The sequence below is a fragment of the Astatotilapia calliptera genome, chromosome 3 (assembly GCF_964374335.1).
Source record: "Astatotilapia calliptera chromosome 3, fAstCal68.1, whole genome shotgun sequence".
Taxonomy (NCBI): domain Eukaryota; kingdom Metazoa; phylum Chordata; class Actinopteri; order Cichliformes; family Cichlidae; genus Astatotilapia; species Astatotilapia calliptera.
This window is the reverse complement of record NC_137424.1, coordinates 74,066,390-74,093,796: the sequence shown is the minus strand read 5'-3', so window position 1 is coordinate 74,093,796 and position 27,407 is coordinate 74,066,390. Positions and strand designations below refer to the sequence as shown.

Sequence of the window (27,407 nt, the reverse complement as noted above, 5' to 3'; positions counted from 1 at the left end):
AACTGTATGATACTTATACTGACCCAGGGTCAGTGTAAAATACAATCCCAGCTGTGTGAACAAAGCCTGGCTCCTTTAATCCTGCATGACAAACCTCAGGATGCAGGTTATTATTACTCTTTCCTGCTGGCACACCTGTCACACCTGAGAGTCAGCTAGAAACTTACAGTGACGTGGACATCATGCAAAGACTGCCAGACTCTGTAATACTGCAAATGATCAGTGACTCAGGTTAACAAAAAAGAAAGTAAGAGGAAATTTAATTCTATAAAACGTGAAAAATTCCACACACATGTAACTCACCACTGTGTGAACATCACAGGGGAGAAATCGTTTCTCTGAGTCAGAGATGAGTGTCAGTAACACAGAAGTTGTCATGGTCCCCGCACCTCTCCAGCTGACAGCAGTCAGGCGCTTTGTTTTGTTTATTCTCCTCTCTCGCCTCTGCTCTCCCTTTCTCTCTCGTCCTCTCCCACTCTCTCTTTCTCCTGCCGGGGCGGAGCTCAGTATGGGCTCCTGCTCCTGGCCCACGCACCTGGAGATGATCAGCACACCTGCCGCTGATTATGAGAATTGGAGTCCTACTTAAGATGGCGAGTCTGCTCTACTCGTCGCTGGATCGTTGAGCCATCAGCGTCAGTCGTCCTGCACTCTGCAAAGTTTGTTCGTGTCTGAACCAGGAGACTAACTGTTTCTCTGTCTGTGTATAGATTTCCCCTGGACCTGTTTTCCCTGTGCACGGTGACTGAGCGTGAGCAAGAGTGATGGAGGAAAGAAGAGGAGCTGTGTGTGGTTGCGAGGGCTGTATGGAAATCTCCCCTCCCTGGACTCCTGCCCCTTTCACTCCCGGACCCTGGAACCCTGTGTGTGTGTGTGTGTGTGTGTGTGTGTGTGTGTCACCGTGGAGAACACTGTAAATAAATTCACTTTTGATTTGAAGAAACTTGTGGTCTGCGCCTGAGTCCGCTCCACTAATCGTGACAGAAGTAAAACTCAGTGTCATGCAGTGACTTTTACACAACCAGATCAGATGAACCAGCTCACACTAAAACATTTTGCTGCACTCTTTACACTTATTTCTTTTCTTTCTGCTTTCTGAGATAAAAGCTCTTTATCAGTAACTTTTACAACTTCTGGCAGGTTAATGTCTGAACTTTGGAGTGAAACACACCCTTAGTTACAGGAAATAACACCACTGTCTGTAACTAAGTGAATCCACCTTAACACCATCTGTGTGTGTGTGACTGCATTACACTCCCACTGCTGGGAACCTGAACAAGAACCAGAACAAAGTCTAAAATAGAAGCTGACAAACAGCTGCACCACCGAGTGACACTTTATTTTATAAACTTCACAACAGGTTTCATGTTGTGACCTGTGGAGGTGAAAAGACACAAAACCTGTTTTACAGCTTTTGAGCTGCAGGCAGGATTGAAACACACCTTAGTTAAAAGTCAAACAGCAACATTTGTCTCCTCCCCTCACGTCACTCAAATGTGACAAACCAGGAAACAGGAAGTTCTTCGTCCTCAGTAAAGAGAGACGCACAGACGATCAGACTGAGCTCAGACCAAACTAGCAGCTTCCTCTGAGTGAGTCCAGCTACAGGAGAGAAAAGTGGAAAACTCCAACACTGCTGCTTCAAGCTGCTGACGCTCCACACACTGAATGTGAGTTTGAGCAAAAACACGACTCAAAGGAAGTTTCAGTGAAGGTGGTAGAGGAGGGAGGGGAGCCAGGACTGACTGTACTTCCTGTCTGCTGTTTTCAGCTTCACTCACAGACTCAATGGCTTCCAGATCAGAGGAGGATCTCTGCTGTCCGGTCTGTCAGGAGGTCTTCAGAGATCCTGTTCTTCTGTCATGTAGCCACAGCTTCTGTAAAGACTGTCTGAAGAGATGGTGGAGAGAGAGACCAACACACGAGTGTCCAGTTTGTAAAAGAAGATCTTCAAGGGATGAACCACCTTCAAATCTGGCTTTAAAGAACCTGTGTGATTCGTTCTTACAGGAGAGAGATCAGAGAGCTTCAGAGGCTCTCTGCAGTCTGCACTCTGAGAAACTCAAACTCTTCTGTCTGGACCATCAGCAGCCAGTGTGTCACATCTGCAGAGACTCAGAAAAACACACCAATCACAGATTCAGACCCATCGATGAAGCTGCACAACAACACAAGAAGGAACTTCAGGAAACTCTGGAGCCCTTAAAGAAGAAGTTAAAGGTTTGTGAAGAAGTTCAAGTGAAGTTTGATCAAACAGCAGAACACATTAAGGTCCAGGCCCGACACACAGAGAGGCAGATTAAGGAGCAGTTTAAGAAGCTTCACCAGTTTCTAGCAGAGGAAGAGGAGGCCAGGCTGGCTGCACTGAGGGAGGAAGAGGAGCAGAAGAGTGGGATGATGAAGGAGAAGATGGAGGCTCTGAGCAGAGAGATAGCAGCTCTTTCAGACACAGTCAGAGCCACAGAGGAGGAGCTGAGAGCTGAAGACGTCTCATTCCTGCACAACTACAAGGCTGCAGTGGAAAGAGTCCAGCGCTGCCCCCTGCTGGATGATCCACAGCTGCCCTCAGGAGCTCTGATAGACCAGGCCAAACACCTGGGCAACCTGACCTTCAACATCTGGAACAACATGAAGGACATGGTCTCCTACACTCCTCTCATTCTGGACCCAAACACTGCTCATCCAAAACTCATCCTGTCTGAAGATCTGACCAGTGTGAGAGGAGGAGAAAAGCAGCAGCTTCCTGATAATCCAGAGAGGATTGATTATTACTGCTCTGTCCTGGGCTCTGAGGGCTTTAACTCAGGGACTCGCAGCTGGGATGTTGAAGTTGAAGACAGTACATGGTGGGCACTGGGTGTGTTACCAGAGTCTGTGCAGAGGAAGGGACGCATAGACTCTGGATTATGGATAATACGGTTGTATAAAGATAAATACTCAGCATGGTCACCATCAGCTCCTCTCACTGCTCTCTCAGTAGAGAAGAAGCTCCAGAGGATCAGAGTGAATCTGGACTGGAACAGAGGAAAGCTGTCGTTCTCTGATCCTGATACTAACACACACATACACACCTTCACACACACTTTCACTCACAGGATGTTTCCATTCATTTGGGCTGATAAACTGAAGGTGTGTCCGTTGAAGGTGTCAGTGTCAGTGCAGCAGATGAGTTGAGGATGATGATGTTTCTAATGTTGTTTCCTGTCAGTGAGTTGAAGCTGTTAAACTGCAGCTGTCCTCCTGCTGCCTCGTTGTTCCAAAGCTCTTTGTTTCTCTTTTAGTTTCACTCTTTCTTTCTGTTTCTGCTGTCCACCTTTTCACATGGAAAATCATTTCACTGTTTCTCACTGAATGACTCCCCAAACTAGATTTGAAATTCTATCAAGTTTCTAATCATTACAAGTGATTCATGTTTCTATTTGATGTGTAAATGGAGATGATTTAGTTTGCTGGGATATGGACTGACATGTGTTGAATGGGAGGAGCAGTTTGTTGTTGTCTTCTTGTCTGTTTATGACAACAATAAATATGTTGTTGAAACAATGATTCATGTTTAACTCCATATATGAAATGTTTCTGATCTTTGAATTCTGTTTGATTAAAGACTTTCTTCATGACACAAATGAGATTTCAGTGTATTAATAGAACTAAATAAGCTCAGAGTTGAAAGGCTGGAGTATTATGTACGTGCTTCACTGTCAGGATCTTCAGGGGGATTCAAAGGGAAACATCAAACTGCTGTAATGAGATAAACTAGTTGGGCTGAACACACTTATCTGTAGTTTGTCTCCATCCAGGATCATCAGAATATAATGAACATGTGTGAAGAGCCACAAAATGCTGCTGCCCTCTCAGCATGATGAGCTCCAGCCTTTGTTAGCAGGACAACAGGAAACATGAGACAACTTTCAGAGACAGTAACCAACTGTGGCCACAAGATGGCAGCAGCTGATCTGAGATCCTTTATTGGACAGAAGGACTCTGCTCTGTGACGTCATCAGAGAGACGGCCTTCACTCTGATAGATCTGACGTCATGTCTGCACTGCGATGATGAAAGCTGATAAACACATTGTTATTGATCCATGAAATCACCTCTGTCCTCTCAAGTGTAGCTGTTTACAGAGCTGAAGAAGTCCTTCATCATCAAAACAGACAAACATGTATTTCCTGTATTAAGTGACGTCATCCTCACTCTGACCTCTTACATACATTCTGTTCAGTTTTCCTGCTGTAAGAAATAAACTGTGTGAAAATAGAAATGCAGGGAAACATCCATTAATCACAGCTGAGCCGTTTGTTTCTGACTCACATTCAATGAGGCTTCAGGTGTAAATACCTCAGAAGTGTTTGTGAGTTCAGTAGAAGCAGACCCAGTCGACCATCATGGCCTCCACAGCACTACACAATGCAACAGAAAGGCCTTCATCATCTGCTGAACCACCTCTGAACCACGACGCTCTCCCTGCATCTAAAAGCTGTTAGTCAGGATGAGATGCTGCTGTGATCGCTCACAATTTACCTGTGAGACCTTTGTAAATATTGTCTTTGTTTCTGGAGGAAACACCTTTAGTCTGTTTGTATTTGGAGTGCAGATCTGGGCGTCCATCACTTTAACCTGCACACGTTTAGTTATTGAGTGTAGTTGATGTTTGGCAGCATTTTATAAGTGACAGTTCATGAACGATGAAGGAACAGAGGACGCCTGACCATCCTACCTGTGTCAGTAAGAAGACTTTCATCACAACTTCACAACTTAACACAACTGAAAGCTGAATTCAGTGTTGCATAGTTTACTAACAGTGTGTGCTGACACTGAAGTTAGCAGTTTGTTTCCTAAGAGCTGCTGGGACAAACCACAGTGACCGGCTACAGAGTTTAGTTAAGGTGGTTCTAACATGTGACCTGTTGAATTATTTACAGGGATTTATTTTTCATTTAAAGCATCATTTGTGAAGTTTTTATGAAGTTTACTTCTTTTATGTTCTTTGTGTAACGTTTAGATTTTCTTCTCTGGTGTTTTAACTCTTCAGGTTTCCTGTAACAGAGATGTAAACCACCGTTTTCTGATGCTGCTGCACTGGGACATAAACACGGCCACTTTATTAGGCACACCTTGCTGGCTGCAGGTTATAACCCCTGCTGGAAACATCCCCACAGATTTGGATCCTTATTGCCATGACAGCACCACACAGCTGCTCCAGATGCTGCAGGATGCTGGTCAGGGCTCTAACAGTGAAACTTTACTGAAAGTAAGAAACCTGAGAGGAAATAAACTTTGACTTTAGTAAGCTGAGCTCTGAAGCTGTGATGGAGCTCAGTCGGTGTGAAGGCGGCTGCTGTGTAACAAACGTTTGTCTGAGGTGCTGCGACTGATCGTGGTCATGTTTATTTAAAGAAGTCGGTGATGAAGCAGGCTGTGCAGTCCGAGCTCTTCATCAGTTAACAGTCCTCCAGAGCTGCTGCAGGGAGCTGACTGTCCTCCAGGTGGCGCTAAGTGAACAAAGTCCAAAGAAATAAACTTGGACTGTTTTTTGAAGCCTAAATAAAACGTGAATAAACTTTATAGATACATTTGAAACCAGCTACTCTGTGACTTTACACACTCACACAGTAACAGAGCTGATTCCTGATTGGAGCAGCACAGAGTTAGACTTCTTTTCTGGCTGTGGATTGGTTCGTCAGGATTTCCTCCTTTACAGGTTTAAAAACAATCTCTGTTTCTACATTTTTTTGACCTCCTTCTTGTGTCTAAAGGTGAAGCAGCACCAGCCTCCTCTGATCCTCATGTTGTAGCTCTGTGTGTCCAGCAGGGGGCAGAACACCTCCAAACTGTGCCAGCAGCTCTCACTGTGAGCTCAGACGTTTGTGGACACTCAGTTTGTTTGAACATAGTAAATAATCAGAGCTTCTCACACTGTTTATGGGGACACCACCTGCCCGAGGGTGTACTGTGTCAGAGAGGTGGTGTATGGTGCTGGGTGTAGTCTCTCTGCTGGTTCACAGTTTTTACTGAGGAGCTGTGTTCATGTCAGGAAGGTTTCGTCTGATCACTGTGGTGCAGTTTGGTTTACTCTGTTTCTGAGTGTTTGTAGGATCAGTCTCTGCAGGTCACCTGATACCTGGCAGTGAAGTGTTTATGAATCAGCTCCGTCAGAGTTAATCCAACAGAATAACATGTAAAACACTCCAGGGCTTTTACTCTGAAACTTTCTCCAGAGCTGTCTGGAGTTTTCTTACATTAAAATATTCTGGTGGAGGCAGAGTGACAGTGTTGTAGATGCTGCATTTTGAAGCCTCAGTGTTTATATTTTTGTTCACAGCCATGTAGACAGAGAGGCAGAGAGAGACAGTGCTGTCACTGAGCTACATGTGTCAGAGCTCAGATGAGGCCCACACATGTGTGTTATCTGTTGTTGCTACACACAGTTAAGATATGGAACATGTGTGTAACCAACTTTCATAGGTTTTAATATCCTGATGTTGACAATTGATGCAAATACAATAAAATAATAACTACACATGTTATGTGTTAGTCTTTAATACAGCTCTCCAACACACACACAGCAAATAAATAATCAGTCACTTTGATTTTTTAAAATCAAATTTATCATTATTTTACTAACAGATTTGCAAATCGTTACATAAAAATATTATTAACTGCTTTTAGAAGTAGAAATGATTTATGAGGTTTTAGATATTTAAGATAACTAGATTGCCACCTATTGAATTAATGCACATTTTAAAACATCAGAAGCTGGTGGATAATAGAAGACAACTTAAGGAAGCGTTTCCCTTTTTACATGGTGAAAAGAAGATGACCACTGAAGGTGGAATGGTGAAAATGATTGTCATATATTTTAAAACTAACCCAGAGACATAAAAACACCTGATCTCCAGTCTCTAGACGCAGTGAGGCTCCATTAGAAGCTGTTCCGAAATGTGAGGCCTGACGCTCCCACGCTGAAAAATGCGTTCTCCATTCTTAAACAACACAACAGCTACACCATAAACAGGATCTCCAGGTCCACATACGTACCACTCAAAGTGGTAGGCTCCTCTCACTGGTGCAGTGAAAATACCTGTGGGACATTTGTTAAGTGGAAAATCAGATGTTCGAACATCGTGAACATCAGTCTGACATCAACATAGCTGAGAAGTGACATTCAGTCTTATTACCTGTGTGTGGGTTGTAGGCATTTCCAATGTTTGTGACAAGATGTTTAAAGACAAGCGTAGTGTGTGTGTTAAATGGGCCAGTAATTCCACCACCTTCAGCCAGTAAAGAAGCTGAAAAAGCCACCTGTTTGACTAAGAAAGAGAGAAATGTCATGAATTTAACATTTTTGCTGCGGTGTCCCCCCCTCCCCAAAAGACGAAATGAAAAAGTTTTAGTGAAAGCATTTGATAGATTTCATTCTTACAGAAGCCAAAACCAACTAAGAACAGCTGCAGTGTGGTAGCTGTCCACAGACAATTTGGAGGAGGAGTGCTGAGATAAATACATTTAAAGAAAAGGTTGTAGATATGTTTTGCCACACAGTGTGTAGCAGTCTTCTTGGTAACTGGATTGCAGCCTTAATACACAAAAAAATACACAGATATTTTAAGATGAAAATAATCAGAGCCATGCTGACTTCATCACATTACCTAGTAGCTGTTGATTAAGATTTTCAATTGCAGTCCTCTGCTTATCCACTTCCTCCAACTTTGCTGCATTGTCTGAAAAAAAAAGTTTAAAAAATAACATTCTCTAAAAATGTATAAATACCCTGTGTGTGTGTTAGGAGTTTTAATTATTGTTCTAACTACAGAGTGCTACTGAGGATATCGTCGGGTGGTGGAAGAAATAATTCGAGGACCTCCTTAATCCCACTGACATGTGGGATTGAGGGAGATGAGTCTGTGGACAAGGAGGATGGCTCGTCTATCACCGGGGGCGGGGTCACTGAGGCAGTTACACAGCTCCTTGGTGGCAAGGCCCCTGGGGTGCATGAGGTTCGTCCTGAGTTCCTGAAGGGTCTGAATGTTGTTGAGCTGTCTTGGTTGACATGCGTCTAAAATGTTGACCTTCAACACGTCCTGGCATCCAGCTCCCACTGGAGCAGTATGCAGCCATGGTCCTCAGTGGAAAAGGGTAGAGCGCCCACTCCGTGTCAGGGACGTGTTCCTGCACAAAGTGGAGGAGTTTAACTATCTCAGGATCTTGTTTAAGAGTGAGGAGAGTGGGAGATCAACAGACAGATTGGTGCTGTGGCTGCAGTGATGTGGACACTGTATCGGTCCATCATGGTGAAGAGACAGCTGAGTGAAAAAGTAAAGCTCTTTCCTATCCAACACGTTGCAACACGTTCTCACTCCCAAAGCGTAACATTTTACGCTAGGTGACAAATCGTCAACATATTACGTTTTCGGCTACCCACAACGTTCCTAAATGACGACCTCGGAAAAAAGAGGAAATATGAGAACCGTCTGGACTCCATCTACACGTTTTCACTCTTTTTCTTCAAATCGCTTAGAAACACGTTATTTAACATCATTATAGTCCTGGATGAGGTCAGGAATAAGGTTATGGTCAGGGCTAGGGATAAGGTCAGGTTTACGGCTGGAATACAGGGCTGGAACGTCTGTTACCGCGGGAGCGTCATTGCACTGGATTCCAGCCATAACCCGCCGCGCACCATAAGAACGCCGAAGGGCTCCTTTCGCGTTCCTCAGGAACGCCGCGGGACGTGACAAAACGTCGACATGTTACGCCTCGGGAGTGAGAACGGGCTGTCCTATCAGTTTGTCCCCACCTTCGCCTACGGTCACGAGCTTTGGGTAATAACCAAAAGAATCAGATTCTGGATAAAAACAGTGGAAAAGAGCTTTCTCAAGCCTGGGAATGCCTTGGTGTTCCCCCGGATGAGCTGCAGGTGGGGGCCGGGGAGGGGAATGTCTAGGCTTCTGTGCTTAAGCTGCCGCCCCTGCGACCCAGCCTTGGATAAGTGGAAGATGTATGGTTGGGTTGAAACTACCCTTAGATAAATTATACTTTGCACATATTAGTACATATTACATTTTCCCCACTGAACCCATAAAAAGCACAAATTTTGATGATTTCATATACTTTAACCTATAATTATTAATCTCACACATTGGAATAAATGAACTCTAACAAATAATAATGAATCACTAATATTCTGTTATACAATGAAACATGTGTACATACAGTACCTTGTTGTTGCTGTTTAAGCTTGTCAATTTCAGACCTCTGTCGCTGAAGTTCAACGTTCTGCATTTCCAGGTCTTTCAGTTTTGCGACATGGTCTGACAGAAAAGAACATAAATAAGTCAATATGAATTTTATTTATCTGCATCATTTGAATCTTTTCATTTTTAGTAGGTTAGATTATTGAATAAATAATGAATAAATAATAAAAATAAAAAAATTAATGAGAAACGTTAGTGATAGATTCATGAAGTGACATTGATATCTCTGTAACAGGGGCTCATATGAAGGTTTCCTCATGCTGTCATTTTTCTCACTACCTGACATCATACTCTACCTTTATTCTCTTGTTTTAAGGTCCTGATTTCCACTTTCTGTTCAGCCACTGAGGCAGTCAGCTCTCTGAGCACAGCATGGATTTCCTGTGGACAGGGTTGTTGGTTTGAAATCTGCTGGTCAAGAATTTCATTATCTGCCTCTGTCTGATTTGTGGAAACAGAGCAGACCAGAAGCAACAGCGAGAACTTCAGCGTGATCTCCATTCTGTCAGTGAAAACTCAACAGTATCTGTGTGTCATCTGCAAACCTGACTGACTTTTATATTACACAGTACAGAGGGGAGGTCACTGTAGCATTAGATTCAACCTTATTCTAGTGAATCAGTGACTAATGTAATCTTTATGACTTCAGATGCAGTACAAGGAGAAGAACAAGTGAGTATCAATGATTGTCAACTGATAGTAAAACATGAGCATGTGTGTTTCCACCAACTGACCAGAGCTTAGAGGACAAATATCAAAATGTGTGCTCAGATACAGATGTTTAAGCAGCTGTGAAAGAACATATCTGGAAGTTTTTGGCACTGAGGAAGTAATTGCCTTTGATTATGGAATTCCTCTAATAACTCAGAGCAAAAATACTCTAAGCGACAAAATGCATAAAGTAATCTTTACAACTTTTACAAGGTACAAGACTACAAAGAGATAAACAAGTGAATGTCAATGATTATCAGCCGTTCATAAAATTAATCAGCACGTGTTGTTTTAGAAAATCCAATGTGAATGTAGGAACCATGAAGGTCACTGACATGGTATAACTTGAAGATGAACTTCTACTCTTCATGTGTAACATGACACTTGGTTGACCACCCTTCCCACTCCAGTTCAATAAAACCACAGCTGTGCTTTTTTGTTTCTTTCTTCTCTGACCACTTAGGTGAGAAAGCTAGTGTTCAATGCTTTTCAGAGAATGAATTAATCTCTGACCCTTCCACTCCAAGCACTCCTCCAGATGCAGTGAACAGTCTTATAAGCAATACAAGAGCATGCTGAAGAGTCTTGGTTGCTAAATACAGCAAAAGTATTCGGGCCCCTTGAACTTTTCCACATTTTGTCACATTACAGCCACAAACATGGATCAATTTTATTGGAATTCCACGTGAAAGACCAACACAAAGTGGTGCACACGTGAGAAGTGGAACGGAAATCATACATGATTCCAAACATTTTTTACAAATAACTGCAAAGTGGGGTGTGCGTAATTATTCAGCCCCCTTTGGTCTGAGTGCAGTCAGTTGCCCATAGACGTTGCCTGATGAGTGCTAATGACTAAATAGAGTGCACCTGTGTGTAATCTAATGTCAGTACAAATACAGCTGCTCTGTGACGGCCTCAGAGGTTGTCTAAGAGAATATTGGGAGCAACAACACCATGAAGTCCAAAGAACACACCAGACAGGTCAGGGATAAAGTTATTGAGAAATTTAAAGCAGGCGTAAGCTACAAAAAGATTTCCCAAGCCTTGAACATCCCACGGAGCACTGTTCAAGCCATCATTCAGAAATGGAAGGAGTACGGCACAACTGTAAACCTACCAAGACAAGGCCGTCCACCTAAACTCACAGGCCGAACAAGGAGAGCGCTGATCAGAAATGCAGCCAAGAGGCCCATGGTAACTCTGGACGAGCTGCAGAGATCTACAGCTCAGGTGGGGGAATCTGTCCATAGGACAACTATTAGTCGTGCACTGCACAAAGTTGGCCTTTATGGAAGAGTAGCAAGAAGAAAGCCATTGTTAACAGCAAACCATAAGAAGTCCCGTTTGCAGTTTGCTACAAGCCATGTGGGGAACACAGCAAACATGTGGGGGACACAGCAAACATGTAGGGGACACAGCAAACATGTAGGGGACACCGCAAACATGTGGAAGAAAGTGCTCTGGTCAGATGAGACCAAAATGTAACTTTTTGGCCAAAATGCAAAACGCTATGTGTGGCGGAAAACTAACACTGCACCTCACTCTGAACACACCATCCCCACTGTCAGATATGGTGGTGGCAGCATCATGCTCTGGGGGTGCTTCTCTTCAGCAGGGACAGGAAGCTGGTCAGAGTTGATGGGAAGATGGATGGAGCCAAATACAGGGCAATCTTGGAAGAAAACCTCTTGGAGTCTGCAAAAGACTTGAGACTGGGGCGGAGGTTCACCTTCCAGCAGGACAACGACCCTAAACATAAAGCCAGGGCAACAATGGAAAGGTTTAAAACAAAACATATCCATGTGTTAGAATGGCCCAGTCAAAGTCCAGATCTAAATCCAATCGAGAATCTGTGGCAAGATCTGAAAACTGCTGATCACAAACGTTGTCCATCTAATCTGACTGAGCTGGAGCTGTTTTGCAAAGAAGAATGGGCAAAGATTTCAGTCTGTAGATGTGCAAAGCTGGTAGAGACAGACCCTAAAAGACTGGCAGCTGTAACTGCAGCAAAAGGTGGTTCTACAAAGTATTGACTCAGGGGGCTGAATAATTATGCACACCCCACTTTGCAGTTATTTATTTGTAAAAAATGTTTGGAATCATGTATGATTTTCGTTCCACTTCTCACGTGTGCACCACTTTGTGTTGGTCTTTCACGTGGAATTCCAATAAAATTCTGTCTGGACAATGTCATATCATGAGTAATAATTAAAAATAATCCATATACATAAAACAAACACATGCACACACACACAGTGACATTTTAGACCTTCAGAATACTGTATATACTTTGGGCATCTCGGTGCTGATCCAGAATCCTTACATTATTATTTATTACTAGAGCTACAATAATAAAGCAAAGAGGAGGGGGAAGTAATAAATATGAAATAATGTATTTATGATGATTCCATTTGTTTCACTATCCACTCTGTGCAGGGCAAAGCTTATTACATGTTTAAACTGTAGAGATACAATAATTTTACTGCTGTAAAATCCAAATTTTGTCTTATTTAAAATATAAATCTAATATAATCTGCTTCTTAATGTATGTTCTTTAAAATACAGTGTGGCGTGGGTGTGGTCTCTGGCCAGCTGCAGAGGAGGGGTGACGCAGTGAGCTCCCGGGGCGGTGCAGGGGCGGGGTGAACAGGTGTGCTGGGATCTGACAGTGATTGTGTCTCTTTATATGTTGGCAGTGACAGTCGGAGGAGGAGGGCGGACATGACAGCAGAGAGAGAGCGGGAGTGTCTGTGTCCCTGTACAAACGCACAGTATTAAATAAAAGTTCGGCTGTCGTCAAATTCGCTCCAGCTTATATTTCTTGGGTCCAACGTTACATACAGCTTGTGTTTTTTAATATATCATAATTATAATAATGCATAATTATGTGGACATGCATATTAGATCGTTTTTTAGTGGAATATAATCCCTCCAGAAAGGCAGGAAAAGCTATGTAACTTGCTTTAAAACTAAATATGTTCCCTAAAACGGTGACAGAGCTACAGACACATGACAGCCTTACACAGGTAGCCAGCAGCTATGACCAGCACTACTTGTGCAGTTAATAAAAGGACAGGTAATGTTTGTCGCCCTGTTGCACACACAGCACGCTCGTTTGTTTCAGTTCGTCAGTTGCAACAAGACAGCTTACCAACGTGTACGTAATAAGCTGATACTCCTGTGTGCTACACACTACAGTGTACGCTGTACACCTACTTACTGGTTGTGTCGCATCAGTCTGTGTCTCTGAGTTAACTTGTGTTTCTCCTACAGCTCCGGACCGCTAAAAATGCGCGTGCTCTTTGTGAGCTCGTTCCCGGCTCGTAACCAGCGCGTTCTGCCGTCAAGGGCGATCATTGGTTAAATGTGATCATGTGACTGATGCAAGCCAGATCCTTTCATTTAGCAAAACTATGATTAATAGTTAAATATTATTGTTGAGGGGCACAGACAGGACTCTGCAAAAAAATTTTAAAAGTTGCCTCAACAAAAGGGCACTCTGGGCACCCATCAGGAAAGGGGCGGGTGCTCAAGCCCCTCCAGCCCCCCCCCCCCCCTGCACGTGCCTACTGTTACACCATCGTAGGTTATACAGGCACTGATCCAATAGGTGTTTTGGCAGCCATCTGCTGTGACTGGTTGGGGGTGATGGAAAAGAGACGAGGGCAGATGGCGACAGGATAAAAGACACACATCAGGAAGAGACAAAGTTTATTACTCCTACTGATTAAATATCACAAACAACAGCCAATACAAACTAAACAACAAGCTAACAGGGGTGCTGCAGTCTTGGAATAAAACTGCAGAGATGATCAGTCTATGAAACCAAAGGTGCGTTTTATATTGGGAGAAGTACCAAAAAATGTAAATAATGGGATATAAACTTGGCACTAGGACAAGCAAATGATTTTAAACTGGGCAGGAAAAATAAGATGCTTTTGAGTGGAGTCTCATGGGTCCCCCAAATATTTGTATCTTTACAAAAAATAATAATAACCAAAGCGCAAAAAAAGAGTAATATTTGGCATAATTAAAACTTGCCTACTAAGAATGACATAAAAATTACATAAAGTAGCACAAACACTTTAATATGCCACGGGTAAATTGAGCTGTGGCATTTTTCCTTTTTAAATCCGCCTTTTTTCTGAGCTAATTGAAAGCTGTTTAGAGATCCGTGGTTCTTTCACAGAAAATGATGCATTACTGTAAACTGAACACAATATAAAGTATTTAAAATGAGTTAAGCTTTACACATGTGCCGCAGTGACATTACTGCAGGTGTGATTCACTGACAATCACTTCCTCACTGAATGTTTCAGTGGTGCAGTTGCTCGGGCCTCTGAATCTCTGTTTTTTTGTATTTACCTGCTGCTGATGCTCCTCATGCTTACCTCTGGTCTTACCTTTGCTTCTTCCCCTCTGCTTGGATCTTCACCCATGTGCCTGTTGGACTGTCCTCTCCTCTGTAAACTCAGAGACCTCCTTGCCCTCCCCATTACACATTCTGGCTAAACTTGATAAAAAAAATACTGTAAACCAATGTGTCCTGCATTTGAGTCCAATTATCATGAACATAATTTCTCTCTTTTTAGTTAATAGATCAGATTGTGTGCTTTATAACATGTTTCCTTTATTTGCCTTTTCTTTCTGTGGTCATGTTAAAAAGCAGAGTGTAGTATATTGTTAGAGAATTGAGCCTGTCCACAGTAAAATAGTCACTTCTTTAAACTTAGTCCAAAATGGTGAGAAGAACCTTAACCTCACCTCAGAGTCTGACCTTAAACAACATTCAGTGTTCTGTTCTTCTTTCTGCTTTGTCCTCTCTTGTTTTCATCCATGTTTCTAGAGTTACATTTATTTATACTTTGTGTCGGCTCAGTGATTTATTTTTCTGTCTGCAGGTAGAAAAATCATTGACGTTTGCAGATGACACAGATGCTGTTATGTTTTCAGTGACTGAATGGAGATCATTGCAGTTTTCTTTGTTCTTTTTCCACAGATCAGACCACGAGCAGACTGCACTCCAACAACCCCGTCCACACTACATTTGACTGGTACTCACACTGCCCTTGAACATAAACTAAACAACATGTTGATTCCACCATGTTAGAAGATTTATAGAACTATCATATCATCCCCTTTATGCCTCCGTACTTAAGTAAGTACTTAAGTAAGTAAGTACTCATTCACCCCTCTTTCTGTCATGGTATAAAAAGCTCAGGTTTGCACAGACACACATACTACGTCTGAAAAGAAGATCCAAGGTAAAGTGTTGGGGCGGGTAGTGAGACTATGCTTAATGGTAATTTGTGACATGACAATATTGCTGTAATTTCCAGAGAAATTGATGGCGGAAGGAAGAAGATCTTGCACAGTTCATTTTGCACTTGCATTAGAGCATGAAGCAAAGGTGGAGAGTCAGAAGACTGAAACTGACCAGTTGAAACAACAGCAGTTTTTTTTAATCATACGCACTGGACTCTAAACTAAAAAGTGATTATTAAATGTGAAAAAATGTAAAATTGCTGTACTGCATGGTAATTGGTTTGTTTCAGTGTCATGGAGCTGCAGATGTTTTAGAACATAAATCCTGAAAAACGCAACCATAATATATATATTAGGGGTGCAACGATACACAAAATTCACGGTTCGGTTCGGTTCGATACTTTGGTGTCACGGTTCGATATTTTTTCGATACAAAAAAAACATGTTCATGCCTTTTTAATTTGTCATTTATTAAAATTATAAATATATATTTTAACTCAAAAGTACAGTTTTTAAATTTAACCCTAACCCTTGTGCGTGTTTTTTATTTTGACAGCGAATGCGCACCTGTGGACCACTTATGTGCAGCCCTGGTTATTTAGCTCGTCATATTGCAGCCACAGAAATTATTTTGTCCATGAAACCATAAAGCTGCACTTTCTTTTTGCCTTATAGTCTGATTTGTCATAACTTCTCCGTTTTGTGGTAAGCTTTTCTTTGGCTGTCACTTCTTCACCCTGACCTGTCTTATTTGGCTCAGCAGAACTGAAATATAAATCCTGCTGCTTTTACACACGCACTCACATAAGCTCAGCGATTCTCTGCGCGATCAACCTCTCACATGTTTAAGCTTGCTGCGGGAGATTTCACTTGTCATGTTTGCATAGTAAGCTAACGATTAATAAGACGATGTCAGAGGAATTGGTGCACAAATTATCATCACTCACAGATCAGTGCTGTCGCTCTCTATACACAGTTCGCACGATTGCAAAGTGAAAGCAAAAAAACAAGCGCAAATTCAAACGCGACTTCAATATGTCACATATTGACAGTGGCTCACCGATGCCAATGACATAATTACCCAGCTACATTTCTGAAAGAATGCAAAAGCATTGACATATATTTTTCCTACAATAGCCCGACGGGCAGGGCAGAGATAGATTTTGGTAGCCCGACTGAAAAAATCGCTAGCTCCGGGACGTCGGGCTAGCGATATTGCAAGCCCTGTATCTGATTGAGGAATCACTCATCTTTGGAAAAGAGAGTTTATTACAGAGAAATGGCTCTTTCCAAAATAAAAGCTATACTATCCGCTTCTTCTGGGCTATATTCTCAGCAGCATAAGGAGAATCATGTGCTAACAGCTGTCTAAATGACTCGGCTAAAGTTAGTAGCATGCTTGTTGTTTTTGTCTGCTTCCACTTGTCTTTGCACTAGGATGATGTCGGCGTAAATGTGCAGTCATATTCATTGTGTTCCCACTAGTGCTTTCAGGTTAATCTCGTTGAAATGACGTTAACGCCACAACACGGCAAATCTCCGTTAACGAGCTACCGCCGATCGCCCCGTGCATGGGGCTAGACGGCCAACACGTTAACGAGCTAACTGCGCTAACACACTAGTTCCCACCCATGTAATTGAGCATTGCATGGCACATCCAACATACTGTTTTACTTTAGTCCATGACTCGCTTACCTTCAGGGTCATACGTCACATTAAAACCAAAATAATTCCAAACGCCAGATCTGAATGAGGTTCAATTTGCCTGTTGAAAGTAGAGCTTAACTTCTGTCTTGCTAGCTTGCCCTGCGCTCTTCCTTCTGACGATGCTGTCTGTGTTGAGCGCTCAGTGGATCTGCGCTCGACAGTGCAGCCTAGGCGGAGTAGTCGAACACAGATTCACTGAGCGCTCAACACAGACAGCATCGTCAGAAGGAAAATTGATAAAATAAATTACAAATGTTGTATTGTTTGATACATATGCGTACCGAACCGAAAGCACTGTATCGAACGGTTCAATATCGATACGAATATCGTTGCACCCCTAATATATATATATATTAGGGGTGCAACGATACACAAAATTCACGGTTCGGTTCGATACTTTGGTGTCACGGTTCGATATTTTTTCGATACAAAAAAATGTTCATGCCTTTTTAATTTGTCATTTATTAAAATTATAAATATATATTTTAACTCAAACGTGCAGTTTTTAGATTTAATGTTGCTGAAACAACAAAGGGATAAAATAAATCTATCTGATCAAGAAATCACTCATCTTTGGAAAAGAGAGTTTATTACAGAGAAATGGCTCTTTCCAAAATAAAAGCTATACTATACGCTTCTTCTGGGCTATATTCTCAGCAGCATATTAAACATATCAGGTCCCCATAAGGAGAATCATGTGCTAACGGCTGTCTAAATGACTCGGGTAAAGTTTGCAGCATGCGTGCTTGTTGTTTTTGTCTGCTTCCACTTGTCTTTGCACTAGGATGATGTCGGCGTCAATGTGCAGTCATATTCGTTGTGTTCTCACTAGTGCTGTCAGCGTTAATCTCGTTGAAATGACGTTAACGCCACAACACGGCAAATCTCCGTTAACGAGCTACAGCGGATCGCCCCGTGCGTGGGGCTGGACGGCGTCAACACGTTAACAAGCAAACTGCGCTTCACCTCTTCAGTTCTGAAAGCTGATGGAGAGTCTCGGGTGTTTAACTCCCAGTGAGGTTGTGATGCTGGCGGAGGTCCTGAGAGTGGATGACCCACCCTGCTGTCAACTGAGTTACTGAGGTCACATGGGTCAATGTGTGAGGGGGGGGGGAATGGCCCGGAAGTGATCCCAGGACTATGTTATAGGTAGCCAACACTTTTTCCATGTTTGAACTTAATGTGACCACTAGAGGGAGGTATGTGCCTCTTAGTGCCATAAGCCAGCTGTGCAGCAGGCAGGTTGTTTGGCTTCATTTTTGCACAATGGGAGGAGGCGCTGTCGCGTCGTCCATGTTTTCTACAGTCATTGATTTGGACACAGCCAATGTGTTTAGTTTTACTCTTCCCCATGTGATGTCATTATGTCCATTTGTGTCAGCTTTTTTCCCAGGTGCCTCCACTTCCCCATCACCTCATATGTGTATGTAAGTCTTCTGTCTCCCTTTGTTCATTGTTGCTTCGTCTGTGTTCCCACCCCCATGTCCTCATAGTCACAGAGTCATAGTGTGTGTCATAGTGCCCTCATATTATCACAGTATGTCATAGTTGTTCATAGGTTTCTTAGTTCTCCTGTCACCAGCCAAATAAAGGCTCGCTTTTGGTTTCAAGTTCCATCTCTCTGCCTATGTCTGTTCGTGGGTCGTCTACATACACTCCACAACCGAGACAGGAGAGGAACCCGATAACAGCTGAACGTTCTTTTGTTCACACGGAAAATAGGTGTGAAAGGCAAAATTATAAATTGTTTCTAAAAAAAATTAAATAAAGCTGTTTTATTAAATGAATATATACATAATGCAAATGTGCTCATAAATGAGTTGACTCTGTGTTTTCAGAGTTAACAGATTCATTCAGCGATATTGTCTGGATCTGAAATATTGCAGGTACACGCAGAGTGCAGAGGATTTTTACACATACACTGATAATTGTTTTCTATAAGTCTCTGGGTCAGGAAGTCCAAACATGACGTCCTGAACTGGGCCTTAGAATAAGCTGAAGGATAACATTAGATAATCAAGGCAGGATGTGTTTTTGTGTCCATGTGTTTCTGATTCCAGGAGGAGCAGATACCAGGTGAGGTCGGATGTGGACGGGGAGGATTCGCAGCAGACTGCCACGTTGGATTTGGGAGAAGATAATAATATTTTGTCATTGTCAAAGTATAAAAGCTGTACAGCCCATTTCAGGGTTAGGGTTGGGGTCAAAGTGAAAGTAGAAATATTTAGAATCACAATGAGTTCAAAGCGTGAGGAGGTCTGATGTTCCAACAGTGTTCAGGATGAGAATTATTACCTGCAATGCTCCAGTTTGACCTCATGGTGGCAGTGCCGTCTCACTGTTATAATGGCTACACTCAGACTACAGGAGAGAACAAGAGGCTGTACTAAAACTCTGATGTTTTATCGTGTGTTTATGACATCATGCTGACGTCAGCCTGATAATACCTGTTGATTCAACTAAACAGCCAAGGTTTCCAAGGTTCTTAAATGAACCACAAACTACAGGGTAAGAGTGAGCTGCTGAAAGTCAGATCTGTTCTTCAAAGCAGACTTTCAGCTTTATTACAAACTAAGAGTCGGATCAGCACAAATACTGACACAGAGATGGCTGCTGGCACTGCGCTGCTCTGCTGCACTTTGCTGTTTGTCCTTGTCTTCGTCTCTGCAGGTGAGATTGAACTAAACTGAGGTTCTCTCTGAGATAACAAGAAGTACAGGAGGATTATTTTCATCTGGATTCAGTTTGTCTGTGTGTGAAGGAGACACCAGGCTGGGTGGACACTTAACATCTGTAATCCAGCTGTGACAGAGACAAAGAAGTGTAATGTGTGTGTCAGTGTGATGTGTTGTAGTGTCAGGAGTCAGTATGCAGCTACAAAGCTTCTTGTTCAGTGTATACAAACAGCTGTAGCTCCATAAAGGCAGCATGCAGAGACTCACAGTGTCTTATAATGAGAGGCTGCTTTCTCTCACACATTATGTTCACTTATTATCAGCACATGTTGTTGTTCTGTGGAAGCTAACATCTTGTAGTTTCTGACACTTTGCATGTTTAGCATGAGGCTAAAATTCCCCCTCAGTGGGTCACTGGTGACCTGCTGGATGTTCAGAGGTTCATTAAATCCAACATGACTAAAAACTCAAATGTCAAAGTGTTGTTTCCTCTTTCAGAGCAGAAAACCATCACAGCTGAGTCTGGACAGGACGTCACTCTGACATGTCGAGCTCCAAACAACAACATTAGAGTAATAAAGTGGGAGAGATTTGACCTGGGAGATGATTATGTGCTTTTGTACCAGGATGGTCTCCCTGATTCAACACACCAGCATCCATCTTTTAAGAACCGGGTGGATCTGCAGGACAGACAGATGAAGGATGGAGACGTGTCTTTGATTCTGAAGGATGTGACGATTAATGATGCTGGAGCATACGAGTGTCGTTTCTTCATGGAAGAAACTCGCTCATGGAAGTCCATCAGCAGCCTCAACCTGATTGTTACAGGTGAGTGAGTAGAGTTGAGTGTGTGTGTGATCAGAGGTGAAGCTGCTTCCTGGTTGTTGATGTGTGTTTGTTGTATGGATGAGCTGGTGGATGTCAGAGGTAGACAGATGTTTCTCCAGCTGTTGTCTTTGTGGCTGGTAGTCTAGAGTTGTAGAGCAGCATTGTTTGGTTAGAGCAGAAACAAAGACATTTATGTCTCTTCTTCTCTTGCTCTCTAACTCGTCTGTAAACATGTGTGGGGAAACTCAATGTTAAAGCCTACATCTGGAGGGGGAGGGGAGGGGTGGAGCTGGTGGTTGTGAGTCTGTGAAAGTGAATCCTGCCGGTGCCATAGCTGCTGAAAACGTACTTAGTGCAGACACAAAACGTCCATCAGCTTCAAAGTGTGTCAGAAAAATGTCCACATGGTGACTGATGGATGAGAGAGGTCCCATTGTTGTTGTTGTGCACAAATCATTGAACAACACAAACACTTAGAGCTGCTTTCAGTGCTGCCTGTTTTGTTACTGCACACATTTCTGATGGTCCTACAGTCCAACGTAGCAAACGTCTCCCTGAAGCCTCTTCTTAGAGACCAAAGGTTGGATCAGAGCGAGCAGCTGAAAGGACACATCTATGAATGCAGTCAGAGACTTTCTCACAACCTCACACTTCATCTGGTCACATTTACACTCAGGTTCTCTGTTAGTCACTGAGATTACAGACTCGCACATTTAAAATAATCTGAATGTTGGATCAGATGAAGTTAATATTTTTTATTTCTTGAACATATGTTTAATTAGCATGTTGCTAAAGCTTTAAGTAATGCACTGGTGACCTGGTGTATGTTAACAGGTCAATTAATCAAATCCAGAATAACTCAAATGTAAGCTAAACAGCATAAATATTAAACATAAACAACATCATATTTCCCCCATGGCACAGTCCACTCAGCACTTCCTGGAGTTTCTCATTTGATCGTTCATCGACACTCATGACTTACAGAGACTCTGATCATCAAACACAGGAATAAAACAAGCAGTGAGCACAACAAAGGATTATTAAAGAAGGAATATTAACTCTATTCTAACTCTAGTAACTCTACACCAGGAAACCACCAAATCTTCTGCAAACGTGATTTTAACCAGTCAAAATGTTTTTGGATATTTATTTAGTGTAGAAACCTAAAAAGTCAGTTTTTTTTTAGATGTTTGGTTGTTTTGAACAATTATATCAAACTGTAAGTATGATGTTTGGTATATAGTATTATATATTGCATGGTATTGATATATTGCACTGTTTGAAGTGCTTCGTATATAAAAGTAGTAAACTGTGTACACAGTGTTTGGTGTGACAGAGCTGTTGTCACTGAATCACAGGTTCAGATGTTTCAGCCTCATAATAAACAAACACGTTTTCAGAGACTCGAGGATTTGACCTTCCAAAAGTCTCAGACATGTTTTAATGAGCTCTCACAGTCTGCAGCCAAACAGGTCAAATTATAAAGAACAGCTGGATCAACCCAACATGACCTCTGACCCCGAAGCAGCTGTTAGACCTGTGTATTTGAAAAAAAATATGATTTTTTTTTATGGTGAAAGCAAGATTCCAGACTGCAGTTTTGGTCAGATCATGTTTTTAAATAAAAAGCAGAAAAATCAACATTAACATTTTCTCACTTTATAAATGTTATGAATGATTTTTTCATCTAATCTCCTGAACTAGAAGAGGACACCTCACAGCTGTTTCTCACCTGCAGGTCAGCCAGGAGGAGACAGAGATGAACTGTGAGTCGGACGATCTGAGGACAGACAGAAACTCTCCTGAACATCCAGCAGTTGACTCTGATGATCATCATGTTCAGACTCGGACCAACAGTGTGTGTCTGTGCTGTCAGTGACTCTGAACTACAGCTTATTCATCTTGTTCATGAGATTTACTGACACAAAGTCAAACTGTGTTACAAACACACATGAATTTCTGATCTCAGAGTCAGTGAGTGTTGGAGCTTCAGGTTAGACAAATTAACTATTTTATGTTGGTGTGATTGTTTATTAACTTCATGTGACTTTTTCTTCTTTAAGTACAGTCCACTGGAAAACACTTTGTATAAAAATCATCTCTTTGGCTGACATTGTTTTTAGTTTGTAAACCAATCTTACCCAATTTAACAGATTGTACAAACTGTTAACGTCTCTCTCTGATCCTGCACTGAGAAGTTTGACAACCTCTTCAACTTTTCTTTAACATGACACACTGTTCAGGTCAGATTTAAACTGCTTTGACCTTTGACACCAGCAAAACATCCTGAACAACTTTGCTGGGTTGAGACCTGATTACTTTTCATAAACAGACCCATAAGACTCAAAAATATGAAACATATTGTCACATTTATACTGTTGTATAGATGATGCAAACCTTTGTACACTGATGCTCTTTTGGGTGAAGTTTGACTCATTTGTTTAGATGGATTTTCAGATCCACCAGTTTGGCTCAAGTTAGAAACATTGTGATTTTAGGGGAAATTGCCACTCATAATGTATAAATATACACATCATGTTTGTGTGGATTTGTAATGAGACAGCAGTGAAGCAGTGAAGTCATCCTGTTGCCCACAGAAACAGACTGTGAATTAGTAAAGTAACACATGGAGCGCATGAGGAACAAAGGTCATACATGTATCTCCTGAAGTGGATTCTGGGTCTCTGACTTCCTCCCACAGTCCAAAGACATCAACGGGTGTTTTTTATTTATCCGTGTATGCTGTGTGTGAATGTGTGGTTCCTACAGAACTTAATGGTCAGTAACACTAACATGTAAACATGAGTACATCACATCAGCACATGAAAGAACAACAGTGTGGCATTAATATTACAGCAGTGAGGACAGTGTGATGAACTGATGCTCTGATCTCTGGTCTGACCAAAGCTTTAACTCCAAACATCTCTCCACTGTTAGAGCTTCTGCACTGTTTCAGGTTCAAATCATGGTTCATACTTTCATGGCCTGATGGTGTGACGCCTCCACCTACATCACTGAACTGCTCCACTTCTGTACTCTTCTCTCTGTGGCCTTCTTGAAACAGCCTCTTGGTGTTTGTGGGGTTTTTCTCAGTTCATGTGTGCCTTATAAGAGTTTGTTTTTTAAAGACAATGACAATCAGTGAATTCCTTCTGTGATTGAATGAAATATGAGCACTATGTAAGTGTGTAAGTGTTAATAAAGATTTACATGTACCTGTTGAATTCTCTTTTCATTGTTTTTGTCCCTCCAATAACAGACAAACCTCTGTTTCTGAAGTGCCTTAGAGCAACGTCTTCCTCTGTAACTGAATGCTGTGGGTAAACATGTCTTTACTTCTGTGCCTGAAAACAACATCTCCCTGTAGAAAGTGAAGGCTGAGCTCACTCAGATCACTCAGTCAGATCAACTGAGCTTAGAAATAAACTGATTTGTTGATTTTACAATGCTGTGATTGCAGCTATTCCACAACTCTCTCTGTTAATGGTACACATGGCCACTGATTAAATGGTCATTGATCAATGATCATTATTCTTTCGGATAGCGATTGAGATTGCGGATAGAAGTGGCAGAAATGGGCTTCCTCCAAAGAGTGGTTGGCCTCTGCCTTAGAGATAGGGTGAGCAGTTTGGCTATTGGAGGGGCTCAGGGTAGAGCTGCTGCTCCTTCACATCGAAAGAAACCAGTTGAGGTGGTTTGGGCATCTGACGAGGATGCCTCCTGGGTGAATTGTTCCATGCATGTCCCACAAGAAGGAATCGAATGGAACTGAAGAAATCACTTGGAAGAGTGACAAAGCATTTCTCCAATTGAATGCGTCCAGATAAACAGAATCAACCTTTTGTGACACTTTTATAATGTTCAACACGATTACTAACAGATAACACACCCAGTGCACTAAACTCACTGTGTGCAGGACTTTGTTTGGTGTTTACATAAACGGTAAATGGTCTGTATTTTCTATAGCGCTTTACTAGTCCCTATGGACCCCAAAGCACTTTACACTATATTCAGTCATCCACCCATTCACACACTGGTGATGGCAAGGCAGACATACATTGTAGCCACAGCGGCCCTGGGGCGCACTGACAGAGGCAAAATGAAAACAAACTACAAACTGCTGAGCTGTTGAACAGGCTGATCCAGCCTTTAGTCTGAGCTGCAGTCAGTCACACAAACAGACTGAACAGGGTGTGTTCTGTGCAGCACCTGCATGTAAAACAGAAGCAAAGCTGTTCCTGTGAAATGAAAGTGAAAGCCTCTCTGAGCGTCTCCCTGTAGAAAATGGAGGCTGACCTCAGTCAGATCACTCAGCCTGCAGACAAATGGAGGCGTGTTTGAGACGTGCAGATAAACACTCAGCTTTGTGTCGTCCTCTAAGGGCTCAGGGCCGTCCTGTTGTCATATTATCACATGCATGACAACATGCGTCTCAGTCCTCAGAGTCCTCTGCACAGTGCTCAGGGATTTTCCTCATCTTTCATATTGTGTGCCTGTTTGAATTCAAGCATCATCGTCTACAACTGGACACCCAGCTCTATCTGTCCATGAAGCCAGATAACACACACCATTTAGTTAAACTGCAGGAATGTCTTAAAGACATAAAGACCTGGATGATAACTTTCTGCTTCTTAATTCAGATCAAACTGAGGTTATTGTACTCGGCCCTGAAAATCTTAGAAATATGGTATCTAACCAGATTCTTACTCTGGATGGCATTACCTTGGCCTCCAGTAACACTGTGAGGAACCTTGGAGTCATTTTTGACCAGGACATGTCCTTCAATGCACATATTAAACAAATATGTGAGACTGCTTTCTTCCATTTGCGCAACATCTCTAAAATTAGAAATATCCTGTCTCAGAGTGACGCTGAAAAACTAGTTCATGCATTTATTACTTCCAGGCTGGACTACTGTAATTCATTATTATCAGGATGTCCAAAAAACTCACTGAAAAGCCTTCAGCTAATCCAAAATGCTGCAGCAAGAGTCCTGACAGGGACTAGAAAGAGAGAGCATATTTCTCCTGTTTTGGCTTCCCTTCATTGGCTTCCTGTTAAGTCCAGAATTGAATTCAAAATCCTGCTCCTCACATACAAGGTCTTAAATAATCAGGCCCCATCTTATCTTAATGACCTTGTGGTACCATATCACCCTATTAGAGCACTTCGCTCTCGCTCTGCAGGCCTACTTGTTGTTCCTAGAGTATTTAAAAGTAGAATGGGAGGCAGAGCCTTCAGTGTTCAGGCCCCTCTTCTGTGGAACCAGCTTCCAGTTTGGATTCAGGAGACAGACACTATCTCTACTTTTAAGATTAAGCTTCAAACTTTCCTTTTTGCTAAAGCATATAGTTAGGGCTGGACCAGGTGACCCTGAATCCTCCCTTAGTTATGCTGCAATAGACGTAGGCTGCCGGGCAATGTTCCCTCTAATTTTTCATGTGTCTGAGCGAGTCGCAATATGGCGCCCCCCAGTGGCTGCAGCCAGACTCTTGGGGCCCCTTTTGGTCTCTGCAGGCATAATTAATCAATCACATGGATCATTTCTCAGAAAGGCTCAACAAGTACACGTAATTTTTAATGGAACTATTTTATTTGTAAATTCTATTTATTTTTTTAATGAATACATTCTCTTCTGACCATAGTTGTTTTATTGCCTAATGAGATTTGACTAATCAATATAATAGTCCACTCTTGTGCGCTCTATCCTCGATGAGGACATGACCCTCACTGTCCAATCAAATTCTTTCCTCCCATTAAAGGTTTGTGATTGGACAGTAAATTTATAAAAGGTCATGTCAGCACATAGTGTCCATAGTAGTGATGGTAAATTTGATTATTTTTACTGAATCGACTTTTAATGAGTCACTCACCAAAGTGAATCGGATTTGTTGACTCATTTGATTCACTGAGTCAGTTGACCAGAGAGTGCTAAAAATGTACATTTTCACTCAAACTTAATTTGTTTCTCTTTTCATGTAAATCCTACTGCTAAGATGAATGATTCTAAAAGAAAACAACTATTTTACAGAGCAAAAAAGAGCAAAACATTTCTAAAATTAAGCAATTTTCTATCAAAATTGCTTAATAAACATTTATTTTATTTTATTTTAATGTATTTTTATTTTTTATTTTATTAGTATTTTCCTTAAATGTGTTAAATATATATTTTCTCATCTAAATGTCCACTGAGCTGTGAGCCAGTAATGCACCTTAACATTGGTTGCCAACCAAGAAGAAGAAGAAGCTGTGAGCCAGGAGGGAGGGGGTGAGTGAGTCCTGAGTGATTTGCTTATGCTTACAAATCAGCACAGGAGGGAGGGGGTGAGTAGCTCAAATGTGCTGTTAGCATGTTAGCAGAGCGATGCTACTGTTAACCGAGGAGCTATTTTCTTGATGTGAGCTTCTACTCAGGGTTTTTTCTTCCAGTTCAGAGCAGAAATTTTTTGTTACGATACTGGATGTTGTGTTTTTCTCCACAATTTTAATTATAAGCTAGATACATTGCTGCTAACAGCAACAGGGATGAGTCAGTGAGTCAGTTGGGCTTGTGAATCATGATTCACGAGTCAGTAAAGTGATTCTCGAGTATTGAACGATTCGTTCATGATTTGCGCATCACTAGTCCATAGTTATAAATCCCACCACTCAGTATTATTAACACATTCTCTCCATGACCCCAGGAAGCTACTGAAGGCTAACCCAGGCAAATATCCCAGAATGCATTTCGTCGAAAACGTAAGAGGCAGTTTCGGAGGGATGCACAGTTTAAAATATTCTTTCTGAATGTAGCTGTGTAAACTTCAAATATCTACTCGATTTATCAAGACATCACAGATTTGCAAAAGTGCTCTAACGTTTTCCGAGATGTGGGACAGTCCACAGTGGGTTGAGAGTGTGGATCTGTGACCTGCGTGAGAATCAGCTTCCTAACATTTGTCTGGAAGAAACACACAGACAGGAAG

General features: G+C 42.0%; 3 protein-coding genes across 3 annotated transcripts in view; 1 reads left to right on the top strand and 2 right to left on the bottom strand.

Annotated features, from left to right (window-relative positions):
• LOC113017823 (butyrophilin-like protein 2) overlaps positions 1-27,407 on the bottom strand; it is a gene marked incomplete at its 5' end in the record, with an annotated part of 237,182 nt that overhangs the window by 17,842 nt on the left and 191,933 nt on the right. The gene's annotated exons all lie outside the window — the stretch shown is intronic.
• On the top strand, positions 1,778-3,623 carry LOC113017820 (nuclear factor 7, ovary-like). The gene has a single exon (XM_080299154.1). It carries the CDS (start codon positions 1,789-1,791, stop codon positions 3,172-3,174), a length of 1,386 nt encoding a protein of 461 aa, XP_080155280.1. The 5' UTR covers positions 1,778-1,788; the 3' UTR covers positions 3,175-3,623.
• Positions 6,596-10,351, bottom strand: LOC113017815 (uncharacterized). The gene is made up of 5 exons (XM_080299211.1): positions 9,550-10,351; positions 9,218-9,310; positions 7,649-7,720; positions 7,178-7,309; positions 6,596-7,080 (listed from the first exon to the last, which is right to left on the bottom strand). Exons 1-5 carry the CDS (start codon positions 9,752-9,754, stop codon positions 6,902-6,904), a joined length of 681 nt encoding a protein of 226 aa, XP_080155337.1. The 5' UTR covers positions 9,755-10,351; the 3' UTR covers positions 6,596-6,901.